Here is an 18,236-nt window from a genome sequence, read left to right as displayed (position 1 = left end):
GCCCATACAAGTTTTATGTACTTCAAAACATAAGGTTTCCGGTAACCAAGAGGAATTCCTAAAAGTTTTCATCATATGATATAACTCATGTGTCTTTGATCTTGTAACAATGCTCCTGTATTATAAGCTCAACTTTGCCATAAGGTGGGTGTACGTACATATTTAAAACATGCATAAGCTTAGCTAGGTCTGTAACATACACAATTCTGTAATTTGAAACAGAGTATCACTGATGCAACAATCAAAAGCAAGTTCTAAAACTGAGTACAGTGGTGCTTTGACTTATGAACATCCCTACTTACGACCATTTTGAGTTACAACCAGCTCTGGCTGCAAAATTTTGCTTCTACTTGCAACCGGAGCTTCCATTTACAAACAGAAAAAGGCAGGGGGGAAAGGCGGGAAATTCAAATTTCTAACTGTAGGTGGCGATGAGGCTGCTTCTTTGTAGCTCTTTCGCCCCAGCAGTTAGAGAGTGTGCGTTGGATGAGGATTGGGACTGCCTAGCTTCTGCTTCTAAGTGAGTGTGTGTGTGTGTATTTGCAGGGAGACTTCAGGCTGCCTGGTAAGGTAAGGTGCTGTTTTCTGCTTTTAAAAAACTGTTCTGGGTGTTTTTGCAGCATGGTTTGTGGCCGGGGGGGTTAGGTTTCTGTGTTATGATGAGGCTTGGGGGGTTTGTTTGTTTTTTGGTTTCTCCTCCCCATTTCCAATGGGTCTTGGGGGTTTTTTGTTGCTTTTTGGAGTGTTTTTCCCATTTCCAATGGGTCTTGGGGGGTTGTTTTTTGGGGTTTTCCCCCATTTCTGATGGGTCTTGGGGGGTTGGTTGCTTTTTGGGTTTTTTTCCCATTTCTGATAGGTCTTGGGGGGGTTGTTTGTTGGGTTTTCCCCCCATTTCTGACGGGTCTTGCAGGGTTTGTTTGCTTTTGGATTTTTTCCCCCATTTCCGATGGGTCTTGGGGGGTTTGGGTTTTTTTCTTTCCCCCATTTCCAATGGGTCTTGGAGTGTTTGGTTGCTTTTTTGGGGAGGTTTTCCCCATTTCCAATGGGTCCTGCATGCTTCCCTTGCTTTTTCCTTTGTTTTCTTTGCATTTCCCACCTGCCCCCTTTGTTCTCTGTGCACTTCCAATCTGCTCCGTTTGTTTTCTGTGCATTTCCAATGGGTCTTGCATGCTTGATTGCTTTTCTCCCCCCCCCCTCGGCCGGAAGGGATTAATTGCTTTCCAATGAGTCTTGCAGTGATTTTTTTGGGGGGTGATTTTTTTTCTTTGGCTGGAACAGATTAATTGCATTGCAATGCATTCTTATGGGAAATGGTGCTTTGACTTACGACCATTTCAAGTTACGTCCATCTTCTGGAACGGATTATGGTTGTAAATTGAGGCACCACTGTAGATCCACGGATTTAGGGACACGGTCCCACAAGCATCATGCCTTGGAGCAGAGGCTCAGAATAGTGTGGCAATATTTACATCTATCCCAATGAGTGGTCAAGTTCTGTCTCTATAAAACAAACTCAAAATTAATAATTCCCTAGTTTAACTATCTATGATCTAAGAGTTGTGGGCACACCCCAACTCCAAGACTGAAGGGACAAGACAGAGGAGAAATCTGCTGGATGCAGGTGTTTGGGCTTACCATGCCATTTAGAACAAAGCTGGGAGATAGAACCAGCATTATTGTTTGTGAGTCTTCTTGCACCACAAGGCCTGGTAGCAGCAGGGCAGAGCTTGAAATGAAATTCCTCTAAGGCTGGCACTGGAAGTGAGTCTTTTGCAAGTCCCAGCAGCAGCACTTGGCCTGGAAAAATGCACCATGACATGCATGGACTAAGAGCAAAAAGGTGAGCCCTAATGCAAATGGCAGCAACAGCTGTATCCACTGGATGCCAAAAATGTCTTTTTTCCCCCTACAATTCTAACTACAACTCTAATTATTAACTAATTAGCTACCTGGATTCTGAGTCTGCCCCTACAATATTTACCTGCTTTGCCTTTCTGATACCACAAGGACCTGTTTCCAGTCCCAGGTTCTGGCCCCCCAAGATCTCAGACAACAGCATGCTGCTATTGGCAACCCCATACACTTTGCAGCAAAGCAGGGGTAGGGTTGTGGTTATATCTCAGAACATCTATTTCATTCATGGCATTTCACACTTTAATGTGGTGGTTTTTTAAAAATATGTGACCAAACTCAGGGAGACAGTGGAAGACAGGAGAGCCTGGCGTGCTCTGGTCCATGGGGTCATGAATAGTTGGACACAACTTAATGACTAAATAACAAATTGTGTTTGAGTGAGACTGTTGGAGACTGACATTTAATAAAGACCTAGAAGGTAGCTGAAAAGTGAAAATGTCAGTTGAAGTACCTGGATAAAGTGATCCTTTTATGTATCCTTCCAACATTGTTTTTAAATGAAAGAAAATACAGCTCTAAGAATCCAGACTCCGCATGTTTTCATCTTTTTATGTTAATGTTGCTTTTAAGGACATTAGGAAAGAGAGAACATGAAGTGCCTACTCATTTTTATTTTTATTTTTTTGGAAGTAATGATCAAACATAAAAACCCTCCATGTCTAGTTCCAATCCAATGCAAATCCTTACGTTTGATTATTAATATAAAGCAATGTGGGCCACTTCAAGGGCCAAATTTATGCCCCTTACCACATGGTGCCCACTGTGACACAGTGATATAGTAAAGTATGCATAACTTTTTCTTGTTATTCTAGAATGTAAAATTGAGGGGTTTTTTTTATTTTGAAATAGTAACTATGTCATGGCTGGGAGATCTTGCTAGGCAATTCATTGTGGCATAAAGTGCTATAAAAATAATAATCCTGTTATTGGACAGCTTCTCTCCGCAACGGTTGATGGTCAGAGGACCAAAGATTGCCATCAAAGGGTTTATATGACAATAAGAGCATATCAGAAATATTAATAGCCTCAACTTGGAGGAAATAGAAAGAAAAAATATATAGCAGAAAGAACCAAGCTTTTTTTTGGGGGGGGGGGGGGTTGTCCATAAAATCAGTGAAAAATCATGGAGAAAAAAAGGCCATAGTCAAGGCATAAAAATCATTACACACACAACTCTTTACAGCTCCATCCTTCCATTCAAATGCAGCTGTGTCAAGACGAAGGACACTCTGAAATAAGAGCATACACACACACACACACACACATGCAGTCCCTTGAGGGTTCTGGATAAACATGGGAGGGAGGATGCTCTTATTCTGGGGCAGCTGCTTTAGCCTCTTTTATTCAGTGTGTGTGTGTGTGTACATACAGTGGGGTCTCTACTTAAGAACGTCCCTACTTAAGAACAATTCCACTTAAGAACAGCTCCATTTGCTAAATTTTGCTTCTACTTGAGAACAAAAATCCAGATAAGAACAGGAAAAAAAAACTTTCCTGCTCTTTTTTTAACCTTAGGTCATCTTAGGTTAAAAAAAGTTCTCCCCCTAGTGGTAGAGTACGTATTAACCAGCTTTGCATTAGTTCCTATGGGAACTAATGCTTCAATGTACGAACGCACCTCTACATAAAAAAAACAGCCAGAACGGATTAATTGGTTTTCAGTCCATTGCTTCAAAATTAACTTCGTCAGAAGTGCTTTTAACACTGTTCCCTGACCTAAGGGAAAAAAAGAAAAAATCCCCCTCTAGTGGTAAAACGCGGAATAGCAGCTTCCCATTAGTTTCTATGGACGGAAAAGAGCAGATACGGATTAAATGGTTTTCAATGCATTCCTATGGGAAATGCAGATTGTACATAAGAACTTTTCCACTTGAGAACCACCTTCCAATACGGATTAAGTTCTTAAGTAGAGACCCCACTGTATATAGATACTCTCTCTCTCTCTCTCTCTCTCTCTCTCTCTCTCCCTCTCTCTCCCTCCCTTCCTCCCTCTCTCTCTCTCTCTCAGCCTTCTTTCAGTACTCTTTGACTCTTCTTTTGTGGGTATGTTTCAGACCAGAAATTGATGGCTTCAAACGTATCAGCAACAGTCAATGGATGCTGTTGGACGGTTCAGTTCCTCCAGAACTGACAGATGCTGACAGTCCTAAACCCTCAGATGACTGCTCATCATTCAGCAGTCTAGAAATTTCCAAGGTACAAAGCAAAGCAAAGTGTTCTGCTTATATACCACCGCATAGTGCTTAAAGCACTCTCTGGACAATTTACAATTTTGTTATGCAGGCTACACATTGCCTGTCCTGCCCGCCGCTGCCCCCCCCCCCCACCACCAGCAAGCTAGGTGCTCAGTTTACTGATCTCAGAAGAATGGAAGTCTGAGTCTATCAGATTCCCAAGCAGCAACCCGAGCCTGTCAGGATCAAACTCAGGTAATGAGCAGAATACTGGCTGCAGTACTGCAATTTAACTGCTGCACCACAAGATACAAATTGCAATCTAGATCCTGCTATAGAATCATTACAATCTGACCTTTAAAATGTGTTTTATTTTGTTTTCAATTTAATATTTTTGAAGATAATTGTCAGTACTTCCCTACAGAGTAGAGGAAAAAACGTCTGGAGATGATTCAGAGAAGCAGAAATCTGCAAATGGTGTTCATGTGCAAATACAACACTTGAAGATGGACAGTTACATTTATCACACATATACTATCCAGTACATAAAAATATATTAACCAATCACATTATGTGATCTATATACTACCTCCATCCCGGCACCAAAGTCACTCAAGGGTGTGGGTAGACATAATGGGCATCAACAGAAAAGCTTTTGTTGGCAAAGTTATCTAACAGGACCCTGTGTTTGGCAAGTTTGTTCTGCTCTGTTGCCTGCCAATTACCATTCCACTGTTAGAGATAAGGCACACGCATCAAGGTTACTCTAGCTTTGCTGGCTCTGCATCATACTCTAAAACAGAAATGGGCAATGTCTAGAGGTCAGGGGTTACACAAACACCTCTAAACATACTGGAGAGACACTCCACACCTGCTGGGTCCCCAACCACTATTGCCACCAGTGCAGCTGTGATAGTTCTCCTTTAGAATAAGCATACGTCCTTTAAAATACAAGGATCCCTGTTCAAATTGTTTGCAAGCAGAGCTATACTTTTGGCACTGTGATTCTACTTCTTAACTATTCCACTTCTAAACGAAGCAAATCGGGAGCGTACATCTTGTTTAAAGCAAAGGCTATGCTTTTGACAGCAGTAGTGCAAAAGCAGTCAACTGGACAGGCAACATATAGTAGATCAGGGCCTACATGCTGTCCATTGTGCCCTAAAGCATACTATGTGACTGGTATGTTCCTAGTATTCCAAGTCCTTGTGCCACCATACCCTATATGGCTTGTGCAAAATAGTTTTCTGTAATGCTGGTATATCATATGGTTCAAACTGAAACTGTGCAAAACATCTTTTTAATCCAAACTAGAAATAACATTTATTTTACTTATCTAAGACTAATGGAGACAAGGTGGTGGTGAGAGAATAACATTGAACTTTGTAGACAAAAAAAAAATAGATGTAGAAACTTAAGTATCATGGTAAGAAAACAAGTTTAAGATTACGGGATACAGAAACCAGAGTCTACTCAGGCTTCCCTGCAACTTCTGCGGCTCACACAATGGGGCAGATCCTTCTTTTAGATACCTCAAAGTGTTGACCAATTAAACTGGAATTGCTGAGGAAACGCAACAACTGAAAAGACAGGCTCCTTTAAATCTTCTGCAGCTACCCTGGTCACAAAATGAAGTGTGCCAAAAATCTGGCCTTAGCGCTTTTTATCTTCTGTAGGTCAAGCAATAGTGGGCAGAATCTCTCACTCCCTGCAAAATATAAGCTGGATGAAGAAAATGAAAAGATTGTCTGCCAGGTCACTTGACAATGTAACTGTGTAAGCCAGACAGCAATTATTTAAAACTCTGCTGTGCCTCGACTTTCCATCTGGCCCTCCCTTCCACTCCAGCAAACAATCTGGGCTCAGGTTTATGTTCACGTATTTGAAGCTTTTAAAAATGAAAAATAAATGTTTTTCTAGCTAAACAACACCCATAAAACTGCAAATAGATCTTCTGCAAAGACATCTTGGCCCCAGGACAGTTCTGAAAATAGGAGTAAGATTTACTTATTTTTAAATTATTGCTTTTTATGCAATCATAAGTCAACTGCCCAGTGAAGGCATTTATACATGTATCAAATAAATTTAAGTACTAAATCAAATTATGTTACATAATCATAGCAAATAAGTCATTTCATTTAATCTTTAGATTTTCAATGGGAGATGATAACTATTGCATGTAGAACGTCCGCATGTTCAAGGCCAGCATTTCCAGATAGGGTTGGAAGGAAGCCCTGCCTGAAATCCTGAGCAGCTACTGCCAGCCAGCAGTGAGACTACTGTGCTTGATGGACCAATGGTCTGAATGGGTATAAGGCGTTCTTCTGATGTTCTTATGCTGTCATGGATAAATGGAATTCTATGTGGGAAAGCCCAGTTACGAATATTTCTTCCCAACTCATAAAACTCATTTTACTTCACAAGTTAAATCTCTGTAGGGCAAATGCCTTCAACACACATCCTTTCCTACAGTCTTAATTTTCTGCTCGCAAGATTCATTACAAAATGTAACTCCCTATGCATGCAGCCTATTCTACCATCTCAGAAATCCACCGTGCAGTCTTCTGCATATCCAAGTCAAGCCTTAGAGTGCACACACTAGAGAAGCACTGACCACAGCTCCGCGAAAGAGCAGAGAGGCAGCAGGGTCAGATTCACTGGCATCCTCAGCAAACAGGGGATATGACCAACTCCTGACTGAGTCCTTTGGGAACCACTGCAAATCACAACAGTCATCACTGGGTGAGAGAAATGGTTCCTTCCCATCCATCCGCATAGTACTACAAGGCAGCTTCCGAAGCTCCACCCTGAGCTTGGGAATGTCACTTTTTTATTCTCCAACTACCAGAATCCCCCAGTGACTGTGGGTGGTTTCTTAAATTCTGGTCCTATCAGAGGATACCTATTTGCCAGGTTGAATTAAGGTAAATCCCCCCACACCCTTGAGCTATGCATGAGCAGCGAAAAGAGGTGGCCGATCAAATCCAACCAAGCAAGCCACTCCAGCTAAAAACCTGGAACAATCATAATGCTTTGCTGCCTCAGCAACAGCGCCATCTGGAGCTCTTGCCAGCATCAGACAAGGTCACTCAAGATCTGCCAGTGAGTCTCTCTCTCTGTCTCTCTCTGTACTTGACAGCTGCAGCATAGATGGGGAAATTTTGCTTTGGGAAGTACAGTTCTAAAAACCTTATAGCCAGCATAGCCATGGGAGTGAGACAGTCCAGAAAAGAAAACAAATACTTCCCATCTCTAAACCACAGCCTGCAGCTTTTCCTTCTGTTTATCTACTTCTCGACATTTTTAGACATCCCCTTCCCATCATTTCTTTATTATTATTTGTTGATTTATATCCCTTTTCTCCCTCAAAGGGGACCCAGCTCACAGTAGCAACATTAAACAAAAGAAAAATACAATTCAAACACAGAGCCAGATTCACTCTCAAAACAGGATTTAATTTAAAAGGCCAATACTGTATAAACAAGTCAAAACACAGTTCAAAAACACATCCCTAAGAAAAGTAATGCATGAAATCAGCAATAAATCTTATCCTCGGCAGTTGGTGAAATGCCAAAAGCTCCTAAATATGAAGCTTTTACATCTGCTAGTGGAAAGATAACAGGGAGGAGGGCCTTTTCTACCCTCCTTTTCTAGGGACTTCCAAAAATCGGGAGTGGCCACCAAGAAAGCCCTCCCTTTCCTCTGCTTTCCCCATCATCTTTATCCCCTTTCACTATATTCTTCTTCTATCTTTGTTTTTCCATCTGGGTAAAAGATTGAGGTAGCCATGCTACTTTCTGTATAAATCTATGGATGATCCTATCAGGTACCGAATTGCCCATTACACTTGCTGCCCTGTCATCTGGGCAGCTATTGAGCAACTTATAAAGCAGCTACTTGCTTTTCAAAGGACAGAAGGGAACAATAAAATCAAAACAGTCTTTTTTCCACTCAAAGCAATTGTCCGTTTAATAACCACTGGAACTTTCTCAATCTGAACATCTTCCCCTTCCCAAAATGCCAAACCTGCATTCCCTATACAAGTGGTGCCTCACTAGACAGTTACTCCGCATGACAGTTTTTTTGCTGGACATTGACTTTTTGCGATCGCTATAGCGATTCGCAAAACAGTGATTCCTATGGGGGAATTTCACTGGACAATGTTTGGTCCCTGCTTCGCAAACTGATTTTTGCTAGACGACGATTTTAACAGCTCCCTCAGCACTCGCAAAACAGGTGTTTTCAGGACCTAAGTTTTGCAAGACAGCAATTTAAACAGCTGATCGGCAATTCGCAGAGTGGCTTTCCTATGGCTGATCTTCGCTAAACAATGACAATTCTTCCCCATTGGAATGCATTAAACAGGTTTCAATGCATTCCAATGGGGAAATGCTTTTCACTAGACAATGATTTCGCTAAACAGCGATTTCAGTGGAACGGATTATCATTGTCTAGCGAGGCACCACTGTATACAGAAATTCAAACAGGGAAACTGGACTTTCAGATTAAGCTTTATTTAAATATCTTTAAAAGGATGAAGAAGTTGTATCAAAGCACAGAGCGCTCTCTTGTCACAAAAGCTGGAGAAAATAAGAAACACTTTTCTGGAGGGTGAATTATATCCAACATTGTTTTTAGAGTTACTCATTACAGTCCAATAAGGTAAAGTGTGCTGCTTTAAAACAAAGTACCACAAAATAAAACAGAAGTGGCTCCTTTTAATTGTATAAATAATTAGCATCCTTCTTGCGGAATGAGTTAAGGCCCTTTTGGCAGCAGGGTCTTACTGTTTTCTGAACCAAAGGACCCAAGAGCAGGCTGTTAATTTAGCAAAGAAATTCTGAGAAAACTTTCCAAAGATGCTTTTAATTTCTAACTGAAGGATGTTCCATGTAGAGGAATCATAATGGAAAAGAAAAGGAGATTTCTTTTATCCACTGTATATTTTATACCCATTTTACTTATTTTGTTTTTACTATATACAGACATTGACCCATCTCTCTCAAGCTTATTTAATTCTCTTACTCCTTTTGTCTCTGGTTGATTCCTTGACTCAATTGTTTTCGTCGTTCCTCTTTTTCATTATTACCATTATTTTTATTACCATCCCTCTCATTTTTGTTCAAATCACATTACCCACTGTGTTTTTTGTTTGTCACACAATAATACTCCCAAAGAGACAAACATGATGCATCTGTTTTTAAAAAACTCTAGACCTATTTAGCATACGAATACAACAGCTTTCACCTTTTAACAAGGAACAAGTCAAACAAAAAGATTTACATATTTTTCTACTATGGGCAGACAAACAACTTCTTCTCTAGCTTGCCACAACTCAGGGTGCAGTTCTACTTGCAAGAAGAACCTCAGGTAAATTTATTCAGGCATTATTTAAAACCTATTTTTAAATTCCTAGGCACACGACACATGGGTAAAATCGATTTATATGGGCTGCAGAGTGAGTTTTTTTTTCAACTGACCAGCATGAGCTTTTCAAAATACCTCACTTCTATATTGATGCTATTCAATTCTGTTTTGTGGATGTGAATGCTGTTTCAGTTAAGCATTTAAGAACACAATTGCTCCTGCACCCTCCCTCTTCCTCCTCCTTCTACCATTGACTGACTGATTGATTGATATTGATTGATTGATTGATTGATTGATTGATTGATTGATTGATTGACTGATTGACTGATTGCCCCATTAGTGCAAACCACTATTCTGGGTAGTTTAGAAAAGCTAAACTTCAGTGTTCAGCTTTGCTCTTATATGCAATTTCCTCTTCCATATCTACTAATGCCATGTGACATTTTCATTAAGAAAAGCAAAGCAAAGTGTGCTGCTTATATACCGCCTCATAGTGCTTCAAGCACTCCGGGCAGTTTACAAGTTAATTATGCAGGGTACACATGCCCCCCCCCCACAAGCTGGGTACTCATTTTACCAACCTCGGAAGGATAGAAGGCTGAGTCAACCTTGAGCCGGCTATCTGGAATTGAACCCCAGGTCGTGAGCACAGTTTTGGCTGCAGTACAGCGGTTTAACCACTGCGCCATGAGGCTCTTTCTAGGGACTGAAAATACCTCCCATATCTTCTTCCCCAAACATAGGACTGACTGTAATATTAACAGCACATTTTATACAAAACACCAGATTATATAAAGAAAGCAAGTATTTACATATATGGAACCAACTTATAGTAACCCCAAAAGGGATTTCAAGGTAAGTAAGATGTTGAAAGAGTGGTTTTACCAGTTCCACACCCTCAGTGAGCTTCCATGGCTGAGCAGGGATTCAAACCAGGCCTCCTGAGTCCCAGCCTGGTCCATCACTTTATCCACAATATCACACTGGGTACACCATGCGTACACATATTGAATTATTGGTCCAATAGCCATATTAAATCTACAGGAAAAGCATGATTCTCATCTCACTGCATAATTTTATGTATCTTTCCATCAATTCATACCATAACAACATCCTAACAGGACCACTAAAGTAACAAAGCAAACAACTCAAGTTCATACATGAAAAAGTCAAGGCGTACATATTTCATGTAAAGGAGCTGCATCTTATACCATCATTTTATGCCTCTTTCAACATTTTCAGAAAGACTTAAGTCTTCCTCAGGTGCTCTGAATACAAAGAGCTGCGCTTCACAGATAGCAGGAGCCCTTCAGTTTAGACATCCCACACACACCCCACCTGACTCCATACAGGGTCAATGGAAGTGTTGACAGAAGGAGGTGAGGCTCCTGTGCCCCATTCCTTTAGTGCTGATGGTACAATATGCTTTTAAAACATGAATAGGATTTCTACCAAGCTGTTATCAGCCACAATCCCCAATATCTCTTCTGCAGGATAACAGTTGCTAGATATAAGCTTTAGGTTTTTGTTTACTGTTTTTCTAGTTCTAGGCACATAAAATTCAATTGTTCTTCCTGTTCTTTATTTGAGGCCATTCCTTCTCAAAAAACAACCATAACTGACTTGAGTATTATGATATTCCTTACCAACCAGCATCAATCAGATTCCAGAATTATTTTCAACTAACTCTCTGGAGCATTCTGTTGTGGGACAGCCTTAAAAAGCTGGGAGACTCTCCTGCAATAGGAAGAGACCAGATAGCTATCTAGTTGGGTTGCTGTGGAAACAGATTTCCTGCACTGGGATATGGGCAAGATTACTTTTGAACTCTAATGACCTTTAAACACTTCCAGTTCTATTATCCTATAGTCCTAAATCTTTGCCCGTATCATCTTCCAAAAATCTCAGACACAGCTGTTTGAGTTTGAAACAATATACAGATATTGCAGCAGGATGCTTCAAAACTAGTAACATGAGTTGAGAGAATTTCCCCAATAATTTTCTGCATTCATAATCTCCACATGTATTTTATGTTCCTTTTTACCCCTTATGAGCTAATGCTTTAACTGCAATGGTGTCAATACAAAAAGCAAGACAGAAAAGAATGCGAAAAACTAAAGAGTGAAACTCAAATGTTTAAAACACTTTTCATCTCTAAAGCAAAACCCAGCTCGTTTTGGCATCAAATTTACTAGCCACTATTTTATTCTTTTTAAAAACTATCATTTTGCTGGATTGCTTAGAGCAAGAAAATACTCCAAATACAGAACGGATAAAATCCTGTTGTATAGCTGTACCTATACAACAGAAATGAAGTCATCTGCATTGACAAATTGCCCCAGATGAAAGGCTTCTTTTTGTAATTTTGGGGCACACACAGCTCATATACAATGCAGCAAACCTGGTATATGCACCCCAAACCTACAGGAATCTGTTACTTTCAATGAGATTATGCCCAGTAAGAGGCGGATCCTGCCCAACAGGATTCCAGTCAATATGAATTAATACCAGCACTAAATTTCAAATGGATGTGACACCAAATATTATATTTTAAAGAGTATGGGAATTGCTTATATTAGCTTCCTGGGCTGGAGTGCCTGAGTCAGGATTCCCCACTGTGCCTTGTGAGAAAATAGGCAGCCTGTGTTAACTTGGGCAAAGCTACCTGGTCTCAGAGCATCCCAGAAGGAGGAAAATGGAAAACCATTTCTGTGTAGTATTTTATACCCAGAACCCCCTGGAAGAGTCACCATAAGTCAGAATTGACCTGATGGCACATAATTATTATCTAGGCAAAATATAGCCATTTTGCAACCCAATTTCAAGGATAGACTGTTTGAAAAACGTTTCCCATTTCTGGTATAACACTGGCCAGAATCCTACTGCCATTTGAATAAGGTTTGTGTAACTTGCCACAGTCAATTGTGGTTAGTTGAAGGGGTGTTAGGAGACATCTTGGTCATGTGTCCAACTGCACAACTGAGACGTTCCTTCACACTTCACCAATTAGCTGAAATAATCTATACAACGATTACATGAATATCAGTAGGACCTGTCCATTAACTTTAAACTGGGGATGTATGAAAGGCCTACTTAATCCTATTCTTACAATATGATACTGAAAAACACTTTTTTCCTAAATAAAGCAATTTTAAAATATGTTGAAGACAGTGATATGAACTTATATACCGTTTATTACATCTTCAAGGACCTTAAGCTCTTTATGTGAATTTTGTGCAAATAAAATTGGAAAAAAGGAAAGTCTGAATTTTAAGGGCAGCCTTCTTTTTATAAAAATTTAAAACTGATCTGTGAACCAGATAAAAGGAACATTTGCTCCCAAAATGAGTACAGAATAGAAAGAGAAACTATCAGATTCATTTTCCATTCCTCACATAAGGACAGTACTGTACATGCTAACATTTCATATCTTGATTAAGCAGATATGTAAATCCTCATTTGTCTTGTCCTTGTATGCCAAGACAAAGAATTTCAACATTCTTCTCCTTACCTATGAGAATGGCAATACATTTGCATTGATGAAAACAATAGTTTACACAAAATTGTATGCAACATTCTGTGCAAAGGTTTGCAAATTGTTGCACATTCAGATGAAACCTGCTTTATTTAAGAATATGAAACACTAGATCAGTGGTTTCCTACCTTGCCCCCCCCCCCCCCAAATGGTTCATGGACTAAAACTCCCAGAAATCCTAGCCAGCACAGCTAGCAGTGAAGGCTTCTGTGAATTTAGAAATTAAGAACCACTGCACTAGATCACTTGTTCGCTTCTTTCCAAATAATCAGCCCATACTTCTGTGTTTACTGTAACTGTATACGTGCATTTTGTATATGTGTTTCTCAAAGAGAAGGGACAGTAGAGACATTTTACAAGCTTATGGATATGGAAAATATTAGCTTTTAAATTTCCGTTTTGGAGATGGGAGATCACACATAAAAAGGTCTTGTCAAAATGTCCCATTGGGTCAAGACAGTCTGAATTGATGAGAATCAGGACGTCAATTGATGTTGTATGACAGGATGGGGGGAAACAATTATATTTACCAGCCTATGCAGTTACTTAAATTACACACATTTCTTAGTGGCATGGGATTGCACTACCAGAAAGTAGCTCACTCACAATGCTTGTGTGTGAAGGGGAAGGGAGCTGGAGATAGCCTTGCTGGCTACAATGTTAAAATGTTGGAATGGGATGTGGGAGATCCAAGTTCTAAGCTCCCAAAGACCCACGAAACACCTTAGGTGACCTTTGGCTGATCACTCTCTCTAACCCATCTCACATATAGTTTGTTGGAGGAAGCAGTACAGTGTAAATGTAATTAATAAATAAATTGAATCAACTATGGTCTGGCAGCCAACCAAGAAATAACAAATGTGCTACTGGTCTTGTAAGGCAAAAAAAAAAAAAAAAAACAAGAGAGAGAGAGAGATATATGTTGAGAGACAAAGAAATGAGAGAAATCTCTCCTTAGTATTGGCAAACCTTCCACTTGAGGTCATACTTTCTATTTTTAAGTAAGAATCAGCAAGTTATAAGGGATTCTTTTTTAAAGCTCATGAAAGAATACAGTTTAGGATGATTCCTAAGCAGCCCCATCTCTCCCATGAGATAATGTGAATCCTCCGCCTCAGATAGTGGTGAGGGGAGGACATAAAACGGCATCAATGCTACAACTGCCAGGAGGGCTCGGCCACCATCACTTCACTTTAGCAAGGTAGCACCACAGAGAGTACTCCAAAAAGTCACATTCTCACAAAAGCTGCAAGAGAGGAGCACTCAAAAGGGCACCAAGATCAATCAGATTCCAGAATTTTCTGGACTATTCAGTTGAGAGACAGCAATCTGTTCTGAGGGAGACAGAGGGCAGGCACAGAAGCTCCAGAACTGCTCGTTCTCTGCCCAACTCTAAAAGAAGTATGTAGACCAAAGAAGATTTCAGGTGACTGCTTCAGAGCAGTTGCCCTTTGTCTGTCTAATTCAGAACACAGCAAAGAGAAAGCAAGGTCTGCAGAGAGTTGGTCTGGATGTTGAAAGCAGAGAGCACAGGCCCAAATGTCTATCTTTGAGGGGATCCTTTTTTGTCTTTCAGAGACAGAGATGTGGGAACAGATGACCTAGGAAACTGCCTGTTCTCGTGTCAGTGGATGCAGGGGGTGGGAAGGGCAACACTTGTGGGCATGCATGTGTGGCTGTCCTTGCCTCAGGTAGTGGGAGAGCCTGAACTGGCAAGGCTCTTACCTAAATCCAACACAGCATCATCTTCATGTTCAACCACCTGAACTATACGATCACTATGTACCTGCAAAACAAACAGGAATTAGTTTATGTTCCAACTAGTCTTCTGTAACAAATCATGCTGAAAACATCTGAAAAGTCGCAGATGCCTTTCTTCTGTTTAGAGCACAACATTAGTATTTTTGAAAATGTCAGGCAAAATAGTATGTGCAGAATTTTTAAAAAACCCACTCATTATCTCAGCAAGTTCCTGTCCAATTTTCCACAACAACAGATCACATTGGTTGCAATATAACAGCAGTCAATACCTCATCCACTATTTGGAGACACTTGGAAATGTATGTTTCAAATTAAAAAATCAGGAAGGTCTAACATGAAAGAATGTATCTTCAACACTGGCCAGCTCCTTCTTTTTAAAGATACCAGTGAAAGAAACAATATTCTCAAGAGTCCTAAAAGTTAACATCCTCTAATTCCTTTTTAAAAAATTCACCAAATTGTGCAGATCATAGAATACCAGAGCCATCTGGTCCTATTTTAGGCTAATTCATTTCCCAGTTCAATTGAAAAGCTTGGGAGCACACCAATGAACCACTCTCATGTCAAAAAACAGATGTAAAAACAGTGGCCATAATCTAGCATGTAGTGAACCGGAGCCTCTGTGAAATGACCCTAAGTGCAAAGCACTCTAAGGTATATGAATCATGTTTAGCTGCAACTGCATCGATGTTAAAAAAAAAAGTTGATCATATGGTGCACAGTGGAACTTGCTTTTTCCCCTCCTGGACTCATGTTATTCTGTTCAGAAGGGTGTCATTTAACCTCCTCCTGGCAGGGTAATTTATTTTAGCTTGGGTCTGAATCGCAGTCTAATGCCTTCATTTGCCCAAAGTGCCTTGCTCTCCTGCCACCAACTGCTCCCAGCCTGATCGCCCTCTGCCACCCTGCTCCTGGCCTCCCTGTCCCCTCCCTCACCCTCCCTGCCCAATCACACCTGCCTCTTTGAGTAACCAGCAGAGGTGGGGGAGTCGCGGCGGCAGCAACAAGAGCCAGAGGGAGCAGGGAAGGAAGGAGGGATGGGCAGGTGCAGGGAGCCTGAGAGGAAGAGGAGGATTGGAGGAGCAAAGAGCTGCCTTTGGGCAAAAAAAGGATCAGAGGCACAGATCCTCATGGATCCACATGGTTTTTTATGTAGGATTATCCCCAAAATAATCACCATCATAGAAACCATCCCTGCCCACAGACTGGACAGTGGTTTGGGGATGATCCCATGTTATTCCATGCTTGGATCAGTGTTTTTTTGGCCATTGTAAAGCCAAGCACCCCTCATTTCTCTGTTGTACTCTGTGGATACAATGGGCATTTGATTCAATCTAAAGTATTTTAGAGCAGATCCCATGCTAAAATCATGGGGATTCATGAGGATCCATGCTTGGCTCAGTGTTTTTGCACCACTGTAAAGCCAGGCACCCCTCATTGGCAAGAATAAGGACTGCATCTCTGTGGAAAAGCCCACGCTTAGCAATGCAGAAATCTTCAGCTCAGACCTGGCCAGTGGCCATCATCAGTCAATAAAGCTCTCATGTAGTGGAGTGGGAAGGATCTTCAACTGAAAGCACACTGAGAGCCACTGTGAGCTAGATAACTGGTTCTCAATTGATTTTTATTTTATTTTATTTTTTGCCCTCCACATGTTTTTAACATCATCTCTCAGAAGCCCCAGGCAGCAGGATTGGCTGTAATTATAATTGCTTGGAGTCCAAAGAAGTAATATTGTTTTCTTTTCCACTGGCTTCCACAGCGAGAATATTATCTAGTTACACTTTGTGTGTGTGTGTGTGTGTGTTTGCGTGTGCGTGCGTGTTATTTCTTGCCTTGGAACTAATCTACGAAGAAGCATGACTTGGCAAGTGTTAACCAAGTTAATCTTTTCTTCTGGAAGGCATTCAAATACTAAAGCAAAGGATGTGGCATTGGAACCTCGTTTGCTTTTAGCAATTCATAAAAATAGAACTGAGCTGTACCGTCACATCTTCATTTTTAGGAGATGGCTCCTCAGATACAAAGCCCACGAGATCTGTTTAAAGAAAAGCAGTTTTCCCATTAGCATCTGTGGAGGTTGAGCCTTCTTCTCTCCCCACCACACACTCAAGGAGGCAAAGAGAATGAGGGACAAAGACCAAACAATGCTCCTTTACAATATGCACTTGTCCCAAAGTAAGCCTGCGGCTGAAACATGAGAGGCTTGTACAATAAGCTGTTCCCTTGTTTTGATGGGCTAATTGTAAACAAAGTTTTTTTCCCTTAAAGGGGCAAGCTGTGAAAATGCATATTAAATCACAAAGTACTCTTATTGCAACTCTTATTGTATAGGCTGCCAAAAGCATATTATAGTGTGCATATAGATGTGACTTTTTTGTAAAAAGAAAAGAAAAGCCATTTCCAGCTCTTTTACTTTGACTACAGGGAACAATTGTGACTACATTATTTTGTTTTTTTGGCTTCTTTTCAGAACTGTGGAGGAAGGGCACAGTGTACTGAATTCATATTTAATTCATTTTTCCCCTGGTCACAGACAGTGCAACTATTATGAAAGATCAGAATGAACATTCTCCGCCTGAGCACATTTGGTAGAAACCCCCCCTCCTCACCTGTGTGGTTAGCTAAAACAAATATTGTTGTTCAAAGAAATGAATCTATTCACTCGCTATTTTTTCTTTGATTTATTTTCATTAGCCCTTTTTGCATCATCTTCTAACATGGGAAGCAAACTTACAATCAGTTTTGAGTTTCCATTGCAAGGATGACTTCAGGTATTATATGAAAGTAAGGGGGAGGAAGGAGGGCTTGGAAAAGATACTTTTTCAAAGTACAGTCACCAGACTCCTTCAGCAAGAAAGAAGTAACTGTTTTAAACTACGAGAGGAAATAGGAGGGAATTACCCTTCCAAGTGTTACTTCATGTGTAAGATCAAGAAATACAGCGGTGCCTCGCTTGACGATGATAATCCGTTCTGTTCAAATCGCTGTTAAGCGAAATCATCGTCAAGCGAAATTTAAAAACCCATTAGAATGCATTTGAAACCGGTTAATGCATTCTAATGGGTGAAATACCTCATCGTCCAGCAAAGATCCTGCATAGGGCGGCCATTTTCTGGTGCTTGTAAAGCAAGCAATCAGTGCTGAAAACAGTGGGGAGCCATTTTGCACAGCGGGCAGCCATTTTGTTACCAGCCAATCAGCTGTTTTAAAATCATCGTTAAGCGAACAATCAGTTCCTGAAGCAGGGAACCAATCATCGTCGAACGAAAAAAGCCCATAGGAACATTGTTTTGCGATTGCTATTGCAATAGCAAAAAAACATCGTAAAGCAGATTCGTCGTTTAATGAGGTAATTGTTAAGCGGGGCACCACTGTATATTGATCAAAGAATTCAGTGACCTCACCTGAAAAAGAAGGCAAGATCTTCCTTTACATATGACATAGGAAGCAGACTCCACAACTCAAGTTTAATATGAAAGGTT

The 18,236-nt window shown here is 40.6% G+C and overlaps 1 protein-coding gene across 7 annotated transcripts in view; it reads right to left on the bottom strand.

The window, feature by feature from the left end:
* ARHGEF28 (Rho guanine nucleotide exchange factor 28) overlaps positions 1-18,236 on the bottom strand; it is a 200,970-nt gene that overhangs the window by 107,425 nt on the left and 75,309 nt on the right. For all 7 annotated transcript variants that reach the window (XM_072992640.2, XM_072992643.2, XM_072992641.2 and 4 more), the window contains 2 exons: positions 16,737-16,789; positions 14,716-14,776 (listed from right to left, as the gene is read on the bottom strand). In XM_072992640.2, the coding sequence (XP_072848741.2) occupies positions 14,716-14,776; positions 16,737-16,789 (114 nt within the window). The remainder of the gene's footprint in view (positions 1-14,715; positions 14,777-16,736; positions 16,790-18,236) is intronic.

The sequence above is a fragment of the Pogona vitticeps genome, chromosome 2 (assembly GCF_051106095.1).
Source record: "Pogona vitticeps strain Pit_001003342236 chromosome 2, PviZW2.1, whole genome shotgun sequence".
Lineage (NCBI taxonomy): Eukaryota > Metazoa > Chordata > Lepidosauria > Squamata > Agamidae > Pogona > Pogona vitticeps.
The sequence above is the reverse complement of the archived record's forward strand: the minus strand, read 5'-3'. Positions and strand labels throughout refer to the sequence as shown.